At 34.3% G+C, this 16,238-nt stretch overlaps 2 protein-coding genes across 2 annotated transcripts; both read left to right on the top strand.

Annotated features, from left to right (window-relative positions):
- Positions 1-549: 549 nt before the first annotated feature.
- On the top strand, positions 550-5,096 carry LOC109193592 (protein NEN1-like). Its single transcript, XM_019344470.1, has 6 exons — positions 550-970; positions 1,563-1,720; positions 2,130-2,176; positions 2,867-2,930; positions 3,248-3,963; positions 4,667-5,096. Exons 1-6 carry the CDS (start codon positions 691-693, stop codon positions 4,905-4,907), a joined length of 1,506 nt encoding a protein of 501 aa, XP_019200015.1. The 5' UTR covers positions 550-690; the 3' UTR covers positions 4,908-5,096.
- Positions 5,097-10,192: 5,096 nt separating this feature from the next.
- LOC109193550 (two-component response regulator-like APRR1) lies at positions 10,193-15,960 on the top strand. Its single transcript, XM_019344399.1, has 6 exons — positions 10,193-10,906; positions 11,533-11,694; positions 11,783-11,916; positions 12,512-12,679; positions 13,560-13,656; positions 14,633-15,960. Exons 1-6 carry the CDS (start codon positions 10,771-10,773, stop codon positions 15,565-15,567), a joined length of 1,632 nt encoding a protein of 543 aa, XP_019199944.1. The 5' UTR covers positions 10,193-10,770; the 3' UTR covers positions 15,568-15,960.
- The last annotated feature ends 278 nt before the right edge of the window (positions 15,961-16,238 follow it).

Raw genomic sequence — 16,238 nt, 5'->3', positions numbered from 1 at the left:
TACTGGGAATTTCAATTCCAATGTTTGGTATACATGGGAATTAAAAGAGAATAAGTAGTATAAAGTCCAAAATGTTCATTGTCGTTGTCAGACATTAATTTTAGATTAAAAAAGTGAGGGATAATTTTGACTTAATTTTAGATTAAAAAAGTGAGGGATAATTTTGACTCATCACTATCTCTTTTTCATCCTAAAATTCCAACGGAGGACATGTGATTTTAATTCAACCAAACAAGAGAATTTTGTGGCCTTTAAAATTAGGTGGGAATTAAGTGGGGGAGGGGGAGGAGGAATTTAAATTCTTTTCAACCAAACGCCCTGTTAGCTCACTATTGAGGTTGCTATAATTGATACCTCAAAAACCAAAAAAAAAAAAAAAAAAAAAAAAACCACTATTGTTAGAGATGCTCTTATGAATTTTTAAACGGGCCCTAAAATTAAGGGGCAAATGGGTAATAACGTAACGTATCCTCCTTCCGTGTCTTGGAGTATACCGTTTTATACGTTTCAGTGTTCTTCACATTTCCCTCCTACGCATGTTTAGTCTTATTTCAAAAATCTCTCCTTCCCCTGCTCTGCAAGTCTCCCCCGTGCATACCCCATTTCTGTATCAATAGCACACGCATCTTCTATTCTTCTTCATTCTTCCAGTTCGAGGCGTTTTTCATTCTCTCGTCGGACCTCCGAGCAATGGTGTTGACTGGGGACAGGTCGGAGATTGTGTTCTTCGATCTGGAGACGACGACACCCACCCGACCCGGACAGGGTCACGCGATCTTGGAGTTCGGCGCCATTTTAGTTTGTCCCAGGAAGCTCGTTGAGCTGGAGAATTACTGCACCCTGGTCCGACCCGCTGATCCTTCGCTCATGTCTAACCTCTCCGTTCGCAGCAACGGAATTTGCAGAGACGCCGTCGCTTCTGCGCCTACTTTCGCTGATATTGCTGACAAGGTCTACGACATTCTCGATGGTAAACGACCCCCCGGGGTTTAACTTTTACGTGTGGATTTTGGATGCTTGCGTTTTGGGTATTGGAATGATTAATCCAATATTTAAGTGAAAAATCCATGGTTGGTGTGTTATGTTGGTGGTCTGATGGAACCAACAAAGCTAGGGCAACTTATACCTGGACGAGTGTCTACCTTGCATTGTGGACCTGTCTAAAATAACATTCAGATTATCTTTATTTACCTTTAACAGTTTATGCCTCTATAATTGAAGGCTAATTGTACTACAGGTACAGAATATATCAAATGCAGACACATAATTCACGATATAAGATGGACTCTGGTCCATGGTATAACAATTGTAAAGCTAGCCCTTGGGCTTGATTTTGTATTGCACAGAAATTAACATGAAATTTTTCTGAATTTGTATGAAAATGTAGTGAATTGGATCTCTCAGGGTTGGGTAGTTTTTGGCATGCTAAGATAAGGAAGTGCTGAAGTGTGTCCTTTTGCTATTTTCGTGATTTGAGATTTGACATGCAGTATACCTTTATGTATGTTTTGGAAAGTTTTTTGTGTTCATTGAGAGATTAACCTATTTTGTTGTTTACACAGGGAGAATATGGGCAGGTCACAACATATTGAAGTTTGATTGTCCTCGGATTCGTGAGGCTTTTGCTGGGATAAATAGGCCAGCTCCAGAGCCTAAGGGAACAATTGACTCACTTGCCCTGCTGACTCAAAGGTTTGGACGGAGAGCTGGAGATATGAAGGTACAATAGTCTTGCCAAAAGTTTGACCATTTTGTGGATTTTTTTTGTATAGAACTTAGCAGTAACTGGCTTTAGATTCTTTACCAAGTTTTGACAATTGTAAATAGTGAAATTCGCTATCTATTAATGTGCTGAATGTTAAGCATATTGAACCCAAGAGTTTATAATGCTACGCTACCAAATGGATGTCTTTGATTTTTATTTAGACTGCAAATTTGGATCATTTGTTATTCGACCAAACGTTCTTGATTGCTCCTAACAATAGATCCAGTTAAATTACTCAACTTTTTCTTGTCAGTTGGACCAATTCTAATTTTTTCCTTGTTTTTACTTTCTAGATTCTAAATTGAAGGTACTTCAATTTTTACATCATGTTTAGGTGCTAATTTACCTTCTTTCTTGCTTGCAGATGGCATCTCTTGCTACTTATTTTGGTCTTGGACAACAAAAACATAGGTGAAAGGGCCTTCTCTTTCTTAACATAAAGATTCATGTCTGCACTATTCATTAATCTATTTATCAGTTTGTACACATCATCCTTGTGTAGGGGCTGTTCTGTATTTGCCTAAAATATGTAGCTTGTGTCTTTGTTGTCTTCATTTCTTCTTTCCTAGGTTGGGATTTAGGTGTCTAAGATTGATTATTTTTGTTAGAAACCCAGATACTACCTCAAAAGCTAGTTCTTGGTCAGGAACTCAACAATTACAGTAGTACACCTATGTTTGATAGGCAGGTGATGTCGGAGTTAATAACAGTTAGGATCACAGTTCAAGTTTATGGTATAGAGTGCCATTTATCTGATCAGTTAAAACAATTGTAATGTGGCCCCTGGGGCTTTGCATAGTGGTTCGTCGCTTGACTTGATGTCACGACGACTGAAGGCGGCAGTATGGGGGTTCGAATCTAACTAGGGTATGACCGGTGGACCGATTGTGCTGTGGCTCTAGGGGCGGGGGGTCCTGTAGGCTTAGGATTAGTCCGGTGAAGCTGGGATCACCTAAGTATATTTAAAAAAAACAATTGTAATGTGAGTAGGGAAATTTGAGGATATTTAGTGTTAAATTAAATGTAGCTTGTACTGTTGCATTGCAAGCTCATCTGATGTTAGATTTGACCTTGCTAAAATTTTCTCTCATTCTATTCCAGGAGTTTAGATGATGTTCGGATGAATCTTGAAGTGCTCAAGTACTGTTCGACTGTATTACTTTTGGTAATAACAGAATGTTCATATCTTCAATTATGAGCTATGAAGTATGGTCATGATAATTATAGGTTTAAGACTTATAGCATCCTTCTTTCAGTCTTTAATTTCCCCCTTATATCCAGTTTCCTTTAATTGTGCATTTGTGCTTCATGCTCCAAGAAACTCTAATATGATATGCTGTAAACCAAAGTTAATTCATGGAGTTTGCTAGATTTTTTGTATCTTTCCTTTATTCAGAAAAATGTCATTTGTTTGAGGAGACAAGAATCAATGAAATGCCAACATAATTCTGTTAAATTGCTGAAATGTTGTTTTACCTACAGGAATCCAGCCTCCCTGACATATTCACGGAGAAGAGTTGGGTTTCTCCTAATGCTATCACAAGAAGTCGTAGTAAAGCTTCTCCTGGGAGTACAGGTTCGAGTGCAACTAATCCCTCAACAAACCTGAAGATTGAAAACCAGATACATTCAGTGAAAAATGACACAGTTGAAGATGTTATTGAATCGAGTTCTGCTATGCCAGACCCTTTTAACATGGCCAAACTTCTTGATGAAATTGAAAGAGAATCCCATCAATCAGAAGGTGACATGGATGATAATGATGATGATGATGATGATGATGATGATGAATATTGCCCTTCTGATGAGTCATCCACAGAAATTGAATGTGAAGTTCCCAGGGGCGGCTGCACTGGGTTCTTAGAACTGAATGAAATTTCCATACCTTATCTCTCTGTGACCCTTGTCCCGTTTTATCGTGGAATGCAAAAGATAAAAGTATTCCATGATTGTGCTGAACTCCAGGTTTGTTGTAGACGCTTGAAGGTTCGTTTTGGAGTCAGTAAGAAATATTTTGATTATGCCGGTCGCCCACAGTTGAATATTGTGGTGAATGCAACACCAAACCTATGCAAGATCCTGGATGAAATCAATGGTCGAGCCCAGAGGCTGTGTGTTGAATCTGGTAGCAGCTCCGAATGGAGGCCTATAGTATCCAGAAACCCCGGCTATGAAAACTTCCCTACTGTCCGATTTCAGTAAGTTCCCTTTATTATTTTGGTGAAAAATATCCAATCTTCATTACCAAAAAGTAAAAAGTTTAGAGATCAAAATACTGTACAGCAAGCTTGTTGGTTTCTTGAGCTCACAGTGACAGGGAAGTTAGATTAGTGGTCAATATGCCTGTATAGCTTTTTAACTACATGTTTTGGGGTGAACCAGAGTAAACCCCGCATTGTGATCCTAATCAGCAAAGGACCACAAGTAGGTAAACCAGCCTAAGTTGCTCATAACTAATTGGCTCAAACTAAGGGGTTGTGATTCAAACTCGTGATCTTGTCTTACAAGTTTGGAGTGGCCTTGTTTGGTAACATAGTTAGCTTATCAGTCAATTTGGCTTGTTTGACCACTATTAGCTGTTTGCCTTGGTTAAATAGTTAATATGAGTGTTTGATTAATTAGTTTTTTGTAACAATTTATTGCTTTAAATGCTAAAATTCAAAAAGTTGCTCAAAGCAAATTTTTCGATTAGTTTTTTGAGAAAATTATTTTGCATGTTAGCAATCAAACTAACAGTTAATTTACCAAACATCTTTCTACAATCAGCTAATGTTATCAACTAGTCAAACATATTAACCCTATCAGCTAACACTCACTACATCTTTAGCCATCTTGGTTGGGTTACTCTTTTATTTATTTATTATTTTTTGAGTATAACTTGGAATGTTGTACAATTGGCAGGTTAGCAGGCATAGTAAATGGTGAAATAGTGTGCTGGGCCACAGAGATATATGAGCAAGAAATAGGGAGTGGAAGAGCAAGACAGGTTGTGTCCAGTAGATTTGATAACAATGCAGAATTGGATGGGTTGGTGAGAGGAGGATGTTTTGTAGATGTGTACTTCAGCCTGGATGCATATGACTACCAAGGAAGAGCTGGTATCCGCTTAGTCGTCAAAAAATTGATACTGCATCGCAACTGATACACAGATCAGGAAGCCTTCTGCTTTGCTTTAACACCAGAATTATTGGTTCTACTCACCACACTTTTTACTTCAAACCCCTCATTTCACTCTTTCTTAACTATTTCAAAAATCATATGCTACCAACCAGCAACATTTACTTCTAAACTAATCAACTTTATGATTGATGAAAATGTTAGATTACTGGGATATTAGATTGTTGGAAACGTTAGATTATTAGAAGTGTTAGATTATTGTGAATGTTAGGTTGTTGGAAATGTTAGATTACTGAAAATGTTAAATTCATATGTTTAATTAAAATTAAGGTATGTAATATAAACTTGCTTAACTTAGGGTTATCTTTATGTCTTTTCAAGAAAAGGGTTATCTTTATGTTATAATTTTTATTTTTTATTTACTTTAATTCATTTAACATATTTTCTTGTATTTCAATAAGTTTTAAAATTAAAATAAATAAATAAGATAATGGTAACATATATAAGTACATGATTTAAAAATAACTAAGAGTTTGAACTTGAGGAACAAAATTACTTTATAAGTTAATATGGCATAATAAAAAATAAAATAAAAATATAATTACAAAAACAATTGAATATGATACATATAATAAGTTAGCATAAAATATACGGAGTATATTTTATAGTAATTAGAATTAAATGGGTAAAATTTGTAAATATGCATGGTAATTTTAAATAATCTAAGAATTGTGAGGGAATCACATTCTCTTGAAAATCCAATGTGGAGGGTACATTGTCATTCCAAACATGGTAGAATTTAAGCTTTAGAATAACACATTCTCTTGGTTACATTTTTTTAAATTTTTTTTTTTTAAACATATGAATTTAACATTTTCAAATAGTGCTTGGGAAATAAAAACTAACAAATATACAAGTAATGTTCTAAAAAAAAAAAAACAAATATACAAGTAATTAGATTGGCGCAAATTATGCTGTGGAAACGCGTTTACTATACGCATGGTGAACACAGGAGTAGATTCATAATTTTTATGCTGTAGATTCATAATTTTGTTTTTCATTTGTTGTTAACGACGTTTCTCTCTTCGCAATCGCATTATTTCGTTTTCGCAGTACAGATATTATGAATCTACAGTACATAAATTATGAATCTACAGTATAGAAATTATGAATCTACAGTATAGAAATTATGAATCTACAGTATAGATGTTATGAATCTACAGTATAAAAATTATAAATTTAGAGCTTAAAATTATGGATCTATCTCGTGTTCACCATGTGCATGGTGAACACGATTCCACAACATAACTATTGTTAGATTGGAGAACAAATTGGTACTCCGTATATAATTTAAAGAAGGGTTAATTCCAGCGGAAGTTCCTTGTTCTTTGTGACAATTATAAATTTAGTCCTGCACTATCGTTTTTACCATTTAGCACCTTATACTATCATATTTTGGACGCTTTTGGCCTTATCGATGAATTTTCTAGTGAAATCCTATTTTAGGCAATGATATTTTTGTCTCTTCAATTTTTTTATATTTTTTTTCAATCAATTAATTTCAGCGGATGTCCCTTATCTTTGGTGACAATTCTAAATTTAGTCTTAAACAATTGTTTTTGTTATTTAACAACCCATACTATCATATTTCAATCGTTATGCTGTGCAACCGTGTGCACCATGCATGGTGCACACGGTTGCAAAAACGACGTCGTTTTAACTAAAAATGCGCGTCCGACTTAAAAAAAATAAATTTAGTTTCGATTCCCGTCAATAGCATTATGTTGTGCATAATTTGAACTATATAGTTCATTCATTCTGGATATTTAATTCATTCATTCTGGATATTTAGAAGAAAATCGAAACTGGTTTTTTTTTTTTTTCATGCTGGATATTTAGTTCATTCATTCTGGATATTTAATTCATTTATTCTAGATACTAGTTTTTTACGCGCATTGCGCGATTGGGATAATGCCCAATGTTTTTTTTTTTTTTTTTAAATAAGTACTTTAAAGTATATTAAGGCAAGATTATATTGAAATTGTTCATGCATAGATAATTGAAAGTTGAATTTGCGTATTTAAATAGATAATTCTTCTCCCAAAGGTTGAGTCCCCTACCCCAAGGGCCCCCCACACTCTGTATTGTAGGAAGTTGTAAATCACGGTGACTCAATAGTTCAGCAGACAGGACCAAATGCCGGTGCGAACAAGGAATCTGCCCACTTTGGACATTATTCCCGCACTGCTGCCGCCGAGGTTCAAACCTTGGTCTCTTCTCCCAAATACTGCCCACTAAATTATTGAACTAAGCCCGTGCGGGTTAAATAGGTAATTCTAAGTTTACAAATGTAAGATGATATAGTCAAGATTGATTATAATTGTCAATAAAATAATTGTATTGGTATGGTTGAAACCAAATACGGGACATAAGGGAGAACAAATAAAAATTAGGGCATAAAATATTAAATATATACTAATATTGTTTGAGGAGATTTCGACATTAGGATTTGTGGTTAAGTTCTATTAAGACTTTAATATTAGAATTAGATTAATGGTGTAATTATAATTCTATATTAGACGTTAATATTATAATTAGACTAACGGTGAATTAACGGTATTTAACGGAAAAGTTAAATGGATAATCATATAATTAAGGATAAATTAGAAAAATTTAAAAAAAAATTAAAACCTGAACAATTTGAACAATTCATTTGATTTAATAATTTGGCGGTCATTTTTCTACCCAATGTTAATAATTAAATAAATTCGTTGGTCAAATCCGTTAATATAATCCCCGCGCTAACTGTTGATTGTCAAACAACGACATTGCAAGGTAGTTCTCACTTCAATTTGTTGTGTGATTTGAATACTCTCTTTGTCACAAAATATCTCAAGTAGTTAATATGGTTGGCTTTATTAATTATATATTTTTTTTAATTTTTTCATGGTATTAATAAAATATTTGGTAAATAAATATATAGCATTATTTTGTATTATAACTTTGATATTTAATTAGAAAAATAGTGCACAAAAAAGATAATAGACAATGTAGTGAATATAACCAATTGATGAATTTGAATGTAAAAATTTTTACATTTGAGAAAAATAAAGACAATATAACTAATGAAAATATTTCTCTTAATTAATTTATTTATAATGAATAATTTTTTTTCACTGAATTAAGACATTGTAAGGACAATGTAGCGAATATAATCAATTAATAAATTTGAATATAAAGAATTTTTATATTGTAGAAAAATAAAGACAATATAACTAATACAATTATTTCTCTTATTTAATTTATTGATAATGAATAATTTTTTTTTGAATAAAGGCATTGTGGACACATAATTCTAAATTAAAGAAATGCATATCTATAATTTTTTGTTGTAGCTACTAAATTATTATTTATATAATTTAATAAGAGTAAAATAGAGTACTAATTATACCAACTTTGATTGGGATGAGGTTCGAACCTAAGACTTTTTTTTTTTATTGAAATCAATGAGTAAGTTAACGGTGAACTAACGGCAATTCTTAAAATTTTAACGAAATTAGTAACGGTGTGTGGGTATTTTAGAAAATTTTAGTGTAAAATTTAAATCTTATCAATCTTTTAATCAATCTAAGCCATTCATTTGATTAAAATCTGTGACCGCCATTTTTTCTACCCATTATAGGCCTAACTCTCTTGGGCTCTTATTAGTATAGTAGATATAGTTAATTCATTCTAGATATTTAGTTCATTCATTCTGGATATTTAGTTCAAATTATGCACAATATAATGTTGTTGCTGGGAATCGAAACTGATTTTTTTTTTTTTTTTTTTTAAAAAACCGGACGTGCGTTTTTAGTCAAAACGACGTCGTTATTGCAACCGTGTGCACCATGCATGGTGCACACGGTTGCACGGCATAATTTGCCATCATATTTTGAACACTTTTTGTCCATTCGAATGACCAAAAGTGTCCAAAATAATAGTATGAGGTGTTAAATAACAATAACAATTGTCTAAGACTATATTTAGAAATGTCACCAAAGACAATGGACCTATGCTAGAATTAACTCATTGATTTTTTTTTTTAAATGAAGAGACGAAAATACCCTTACTTAAAATTGAATTTTACCAATTTATCAAAATGGTCAAAAGTGTCCAAATATGATATTTTAAAAAATTAAATGACAAAAATAATAATCTCATACTAAATTTAAAATTATCACCAAAGCCAATGAACTTCCGCTAAAATTAACTACTTCATATAAGGTACAAATAGATGGGTTACACATTTAGCACGTTTAGTAACTTAATTGGAGAAGCAAGTCAATATACATTTCAAAGCATTATCTCCACTTTTGATAGTATGAGGCTCAAATAAATGCAATAGTTATTGTGTCCATCGTACAATTGTGTAGATCACGGTTTAAAAATAACATCGTTTTACGTAAATTTTTTTTACGTGATCTATTGCAATATATATTTTTATAATTTATAATTTACATTATTTTAACACATAAAATACATTATTCTAACACATAATATACATTATCTTACCCTAAAAGTTTCATTATTCTTAACACATAATATATATTATTTTAACACATAATGTACATTATTCTAACTCATAATATACATTATTCCAACTCATAATGTACATTATTCTACTCATAAAATTCAACGACATTGTTTTGGACTGTGGCCACACAATAATTTGTCAAATAAATGTATGTCAAATAAATCATATTTCCCTGGAGAAGGCGACTTCAAAGGTCGCCTTCCGCCGTATATGGCGACTAGCAACGGCCAAACCTTTGGTTGCCTTTCACTGTATAGTCATCGCCGGTCGCCGAATTTTTTTGCAGAAATTAAAATATCTGTAATCACAGGTCATTTATCGGTTCATGAGGTTTATTGATTCAATTTGATATGTTTGAAGGTCTAATTGTACCTTTTTAAAATTTAGATACCTAATTATTATTTGGTGTAAAATTTAAGGGTTTATTTGACCATTTTGTCTACATAATATTTTCGGATGTAAAACTAGGATGGGTTTTCATTGTAAAAACACAGTAAGCGAGGTGTATGAAGTGCAATTTATCCTTTAACGAGTCACTTTTTGGACCTCCTTTTTTCTCCCAGCGCTCCACGTCGACAAAATTGCTATCTTACGCCCACCCGCGCACGACTGGCCGCTCATATCATCTCCACCCTCCGATTCGCATCGGCAACGGCCTAGATCTTCTACATCCAACGCGGTCGCACTTTAGCACTCACCACCGCGGCTAAAAAGCGCCGTTAAAATATCAATTTTCTCTCTCCTAAATTCTGAGCTGCTTCTTCCTCAACCACCAGAAGCCGGACTCGGAGCTTCTCCCTCTTTTCTCGCTCTAGAAGGTAGAAGACAGGTTGGCTGAAAGGGCGGACGCTAACGTGCACCGGAGGCGGCGGGCTGGCGAAGCTTTTCTTTTTCTTTTTGTTTTTTCTTTTTTATTTTTTGTTTTTCCTTCCAGTCGTTGATTTTTTTTTACTAATTTCACAGTCTAACCCGTCGCCGTTAGATGGCCGGAATTCGCCGTGTCAGGGTTTATAGATAAGTTGCGCCTCCGGTGCGCATCGTAATTATTAGAAAATTATTGGGAAGAATTATTAGAAAATTATAGATTTATTTTTTTTCATTTTGGATATTTGATTGGGATTAGTGTGTGATCTGTAAATGGGGTTTTCGAAATTAGACGCTTTAGTTTTAGCAGTAAATAGAAAAATTTTCTATATAGAGGCTCTTTAATACTAGATTTTTAGGGGTTTGAGCTGAACACTAACCTTTTTTTGTTGTTGTATATTTTTCTATGAACGTATATGTATATTGCTTAATTGTTCTTTGAATAGCGATGATGGAGAAGAATGAGATTGTGAAGACTGGGGATGGGTTCATAGATAGAAGTAAAGTTAGGATTTTGCTGTGCGATAATGATTCCAAGAGCTCTGAGGAGGTTTTCACGCTATTGTGCAAATGTTCTTATCAAGGTTATTAAATCTTCTCTGCTATTCAGTTCCGAGATAACTTTGCTACTATGATTGTTATTGTTGTTTGTTTTTATTTTGCCTAAATTTTTTATGTTGCTGCAACATGTTCTGCATATTCTGAGTTGGATTGAATTTAATTTTTCTAGTTTGACAAAGATTGCAGCTTAAAATGTTGTAATTACTGTCATTCTAAATCAATTGTAATTTGATTCATGATTACTGTGGTAGATGATGTCTTTGTTGGTTTTTTGGTTTACTGAAATTTAGAATCCTACAGTTTATGGGTTTTGGTTTTGGATGCATTTAGATAGGTACTGCTTGCCTGAAAATTGGATTCTTTAAGTACAAGTGTTTTAACACATTAAGGACTTTGTTGGTTTTGGGAGAAGTAGGTCTTTTGACAAGCTAATGCTCACCAGAAAGCACACCCTGATGCCTTACCCTAGAAACGGGGAAAAAAATGAAATATAATGTGCTTTCAAAATTCAAAGTCTAGGTACTAGGCTAATGAGTGGATAAATACGTGTTGGGAGAGTTATTTTTTTATCATTAATTTTCTTGCTAAATGTTTGTGAGTTGCATTGAAGATTCTTTAGTCTTTACTGAGTCTGCTTTTTAATTTGCAGTGACTAAAGTGAGGTCGCCCAGACAGGTGATCGATGCATTGAATGCAGAAGGACCTGATATTGATATTATACTTTCTGAAGTGGACCTTCCGATGTCCAAAGGGCTGAAGTTGTTGAAATACATTATGAGGGATAAGGAGTTAAGGCGAATTCCAGTTATCAGTAAGTCAAACTTCATTATATTCCCATTTAATTTAAAATAAATTCAACAACTGAAGTAAAAATTTCTTTCTTATTTTTTTTGGTGTAGTGATGTCATCTCAAGATGAGGTTTCTGTTGTCGTTAAGTGCTTAAAATTGGGAGCTGCAGATTACCTTGTGAAGCCCCTCCGCACTAATGAACTATTGAACTTGTGGACTCATATGTGGAGAAGAAGGCGAATGGCATGCACTATTATACCTTCTTCGTTTCATTTCCCTCTAGTGTTAGTTTCATGAAAGTAGTTATCCTTATACTTCTGCAGTATATAGAAAGGCTATGGAAGCCCTTAGCCTGAGATTGGTTGAGAGATAAATGCATCAGATATTATGTCTTCTATATATCAATATTTAGAGTAGCCACTGTTTCAAAAATCGGCCTAGGCCGTGGCGATTTCCCCCCTAGGCGGCCGGCCGCCTAGGTGCCTAACTCAGCCTTGCTAAATTTTTTTCATTATATATATATATATATATATATATATATATATATATATATATATATATATATATATATATATTATGTATGTATATCAGTATATATGTATATATAATATGACATACACCCACACACAGGCACTGTTATTTATTTATTTATTTTTTTTAAGTTAGCCGCCTAGGCGCTAGGCGCTACTCTACCGCCCGACTAGCGCCTAGCGCCTACTGCAATCATGAGAGTAGCTACTTTAATTTCTTTTCTGTTATTTTATGTAGCTATTTTTTTTTTTTTAATTCTTCTTGACATACTTCATATAATCATTTCTGTATCTCATTTTGTTGACAGCTTGGACTAGCTGAGAAGAACATTCTAAATTATGACTTTGATTTGGTAGTATCAGACCCGAGTGATGCTAACACAAACAGCACTACACTCTTCTCAGATGACACAGATGAAAAGTCCCGGAAAAGCATAAATCTGGAAACTGGTCCCTCTACTCAACAGGAAGATGAGGTCAGTTATTGGAACTGAGCATTAGTATTTGAATCTTAGTGAGTTTGCTTTAAGGTATTATTGATGTTCTCGAGATTCAACATCATACAAAGATGAATATTGAACCTATCGTTGACCTGATTAGGTGGCTTGTCAGGAAATGATTGTGGGTGGGGGAGATTAGCTCTGTTCTGGAGTCAACTTGGTTATTGTTGAACACTGAAATTGCATTTCTTTCTCAACTGTTTTGCACTTTTCAAGTTTTGTTGGAAAATTTACCAGGCCTGTTCAGTTTCCATTTTCTGGAATAATGGAAAGTAGAGTTTGTTAAAAATGAATATTTCTAGCCTTAATTTTTCCAATAAAAAAAAAAGAATTTGAATAACTCCAAAAAGATGTTATTGAAATTGTATTAGTATTATTGTGGCTTATCAGTGTCCTGAGTTTGCCAAATGGAAAACATGGGTGGTCCAAAATTGCTCACCACCCACCCATATTGGTAGTTTTTGTATGAAGACAATAAGTAAAATTCAAAATTTCTGTTTTCTAAAATCTAAATTAGAAAATAATTGCAATTTTACAACTAAAGAACTCATTATAATGGAAAATGAGAGTTCGAAAACTTGATGTTGAAGACAAAGCATTCTCTACAACAAAATAGATCCTTAGATTTATGCGGTCTAAATATTAGTTGCTGGAAGCCACTTAGTGAATCTTTAAAGATGTTTTGATGTTAACAGTAAAGCATTCCTTTCTGATTATAGTAGGTTACATTCTTTCATGCTATAAGATAGTAATTATTCATGAAGATGAAATAGTCATTTTCTTTTTTAATCATCCATGCTGTACTGATTTGCATAGTGTCTTTTTTTTAAAAAAATCAATCATGCCTACAATTCAGACCAATGCCATAACAAATGCTGCCTCCCCCGAGACTCTAGTCATTGGTTCATTTGAGTTTCTGCCGGATGTTCCAGGAAGTAGTGAACGAAAAACAGGTGAGTGGTTCACATGGCTCTCTATTACTGTCCACATGCTAACAGATAGAAATACACATTACCATCAACTTGTGGATTTAGTAATTTATTCTGAAAATTAGAAGTAGTTACTCTGCAAGTTGAATATCTATCCATCATATTATTATGTTTCACTTTGTTAGAGGTATCATTTTTATGGTCACTTTTTTTTTTTTTTTTTTTTTTTTTTTTTTTTTTTTTAATAAAGGACAAAATGGTGTCATGGGCAAGGAGAATTTTGGTTTCGGTTTTGTCTCCTAAACTACAATACAAATGAAGGTTTTCAGTTTGAACTTTGTTTCTTAAGTAAACTGAAATAGTCATTTACTAGCTGGCAAGAACTTTGGATATCCATGTTGTTATTGTCCTCGTGCACTTGAATTTGTTGTCTTCTTAAGTTTTCTGCCTTTCAATGAAGCATGGGAATCATTTTAATCTGTTACCAATATTGCAAAAATCGCGCCTAGGCGCTAGGTGGTGGCTGGCCGCCTAGAATTTCGGCGGAATCGCCATTCTAGGCAGCCAGCCACCTAGGCGGTCTAGGCGTGCGTTTAGGCTACCGGTTAGCTATTTTCAGTGTTTTTTTAAATGGGTTGTTTCGCTCGAACCGATGCCATTTTTAGTGAAATAACCCTAAATTGTTCAAATCGGTCGCAAACCCCAAAAATGTAATAAAAAAATCCAAAACCAGGTACTCTAATATTAAATGTTTTATGAGTTGCGACTTTGTGTTGTGTTTTGATTCTTTAAATCTTTATACAATTTACAATTCTAGATGTTTTTAGGTTAATATTTAATATTTTAGTACTAACTATTACAGTATTAAACAGTTTATAATTACCCAGTCTTAAATAATTTTTTTTTTTAAAAAAAGCTGGCGCCCGAAGAACGCCTAGTGATTTTTGCAACCTTGTCTGTTACACTTGGATTTATCACTTACATTTAATATTGTTTCCAGGAAAATTTTGTTCATTTCCAAAGAAGAGTGAATTGAAAATAGGCGAGTCTTCTGCATTCTTTACTTATGTCAAGTCAAACATGCCCAAGAGCAATGAGCAAGGTACTGTCCGTAAAAACGTGACTCATGATTCAAGGATCAATGAGGGTGGGAATGTGGATATTGAAACCAAAGAACATGGCTTTGGTGATGCAATCGGAAATCATTCACAAGGAGACGGCTATCCAAGCAGTAACAGTATTCCCGACTCTCTCTCTATGGAAAGGTCTTGTACTCCTCCACCTTTATCGTTGGAATTCCCGCAACAAAGGATGGATGAGTTCTCCAAGGTGACAAACGAGTCTCACCACGACATTTCAGGTTATCATGCCCATGCTGCTGCTTATCCACCACCGTATTACATTCCAAGGATAATGAATCAAGTTATGATGCCCTCTTCACAAATGTATCATCAAAAGAACTTGCCCGATCTTCACAACCATGCTAATCCCGCTATGCTTCCAACATACAGTCATTTACCGCATTGTCCTCCTCCCCATATGCCTGGAATGGGATCATTTCCCTATTTTCCAATGAACATGTGCTTGCAACCAGGCCAAATGCCAACACAACATCCATGGGCATCATATGGGAGCTCCTCGTCTGCTGATGGTATGATGGGTAAAATAGACCATAGAGAGGCAGCCTTGATGAAATTCAGGCAGAAGAGAAAGGCGCGATGTTTTGACAAGAAGATTCGGTATGTGAACCGCAAACGCCTGGCAGATCGGAGACCTAGAGTTAGGGGACAGTTTGTTAGGAAGCCCAATGGAGTTGTTGTGGATCTTAATGGACACCCTGCCTCGGGAGATGATGATGAAGATGAGGACGACGATGACCAAACAACTACTTTGGTTTCCTCACCTGAAGATGACACTTCAATTTCTCTACTATGAACCGTCAATGGAGCTTTTGTATCAGGTATTATTAGCGTAATTGCACAACTCGGACTCGACTTTGCCCACGAAAATGTTGTCGTTGGTTTCATGCAAGATCGATCTCAATTTGAGAGAGAAATCCCGCTTCAGTGCTATGCTCTTCCAATCTCATTTGGAGCTTATATGGGGAGGATTTGTGGAAGTTAGCAAATGATGGCTGTGACTTGGTTGCTTTGAATATATATGTTGTACTTTGATCCATATAAAAAGAGTGTCAAGGTTATCAGACCATCATGAACATGTATCATTTTTTTACGGGAAAACGCCATACGAATTATGATGAGACTGCTCTGCTGTAATAGGTTTTGGTTGGTTGGTTAATCATACAAAAAGATCTTCACTTTTGGCCCCTACACCATTTCTGACTATTAAAATTTTTAAATTTGATCCCACGACTTTTAACTTTACTACATTTGTTTTCCGACCATTAAAATTTTTCGATTTGACCCTTTGACTTTTAAATTATTGTTACATTTCAAACAAGTGAATTATCTTTAAAGGTAATTTTTATCTAAGAACTATTTTTTCCTCCCAAATCAATTGCTTCATTTTTTCTCAATTAGAATAAATAAAGTTATAAACTATATATTTTATCAATTTTATAAGTTAATATGGTGTTGAATTAATGA

Source organism: Ipomoea nil, unplaced genomic scaffold (genome assembly GCF_001879475.1).
Source record: "Ipomoea nil cultivar Tokyo-kokei standard unplaced genomic scaffold, Asagao_1.1 scaffold1895, whole genome shotgun sequence".
NCBI lineage: Eukaryota > Viridiplantae > Streptophyta > Magnoliopsida > Solanales > Convolvulaceae > Ipomoea > Ipomoea nil.
Note: the sequence above shows the minus strand (reverse complement) of the source record. Positions and strands in the feature narration are given on the sequence as shown.

Bases quoted from the DNA above. Each gene is read 5' to 3' on its own strand.
- LOC109193592 (XM_019344470.1), top strand. From the start codon at position 691: ATGGTGTTGACTGGGGACAGGTCGGAGATTGTGTTCTTCGATCTGGAG. The intron at 971-1,562 runs GTAAACGACCCC...TTGTTTACACAG, and splicing joins GGTCTACGACATTCTCGATG to GGAGAATATGGGCAGGTCAC. The intron at 2,177-2,866 runs GTGAAAGGGCCT...ATTCTATTCCAG, and splicing joins CTTGGACAACAAAAACATAG to GAGTTTAGATGATGTTCGGA.
- LOC109193550 (XM_019344399.1), top strand. From the start codon at position 10,771: ATGATGGAGAAGAATGAGATTGTGAAGACTGGGGATGGGTTCATAGAT. The intron at 10,907-11,532 runs GTTATTAAATCT...TTTAATTTGCAG, and splicing joins GTGCAAATGTTCTTATCAAG to TGACTAAAGTGAGGTCGCCC. The intron at 12,680-13,559 runs GTCAGTTATTGG...CCTACAATTCAG, and splicing joins CTACTCAACAGGAAGATGAG to ACCAATGCCATAACAAATGC.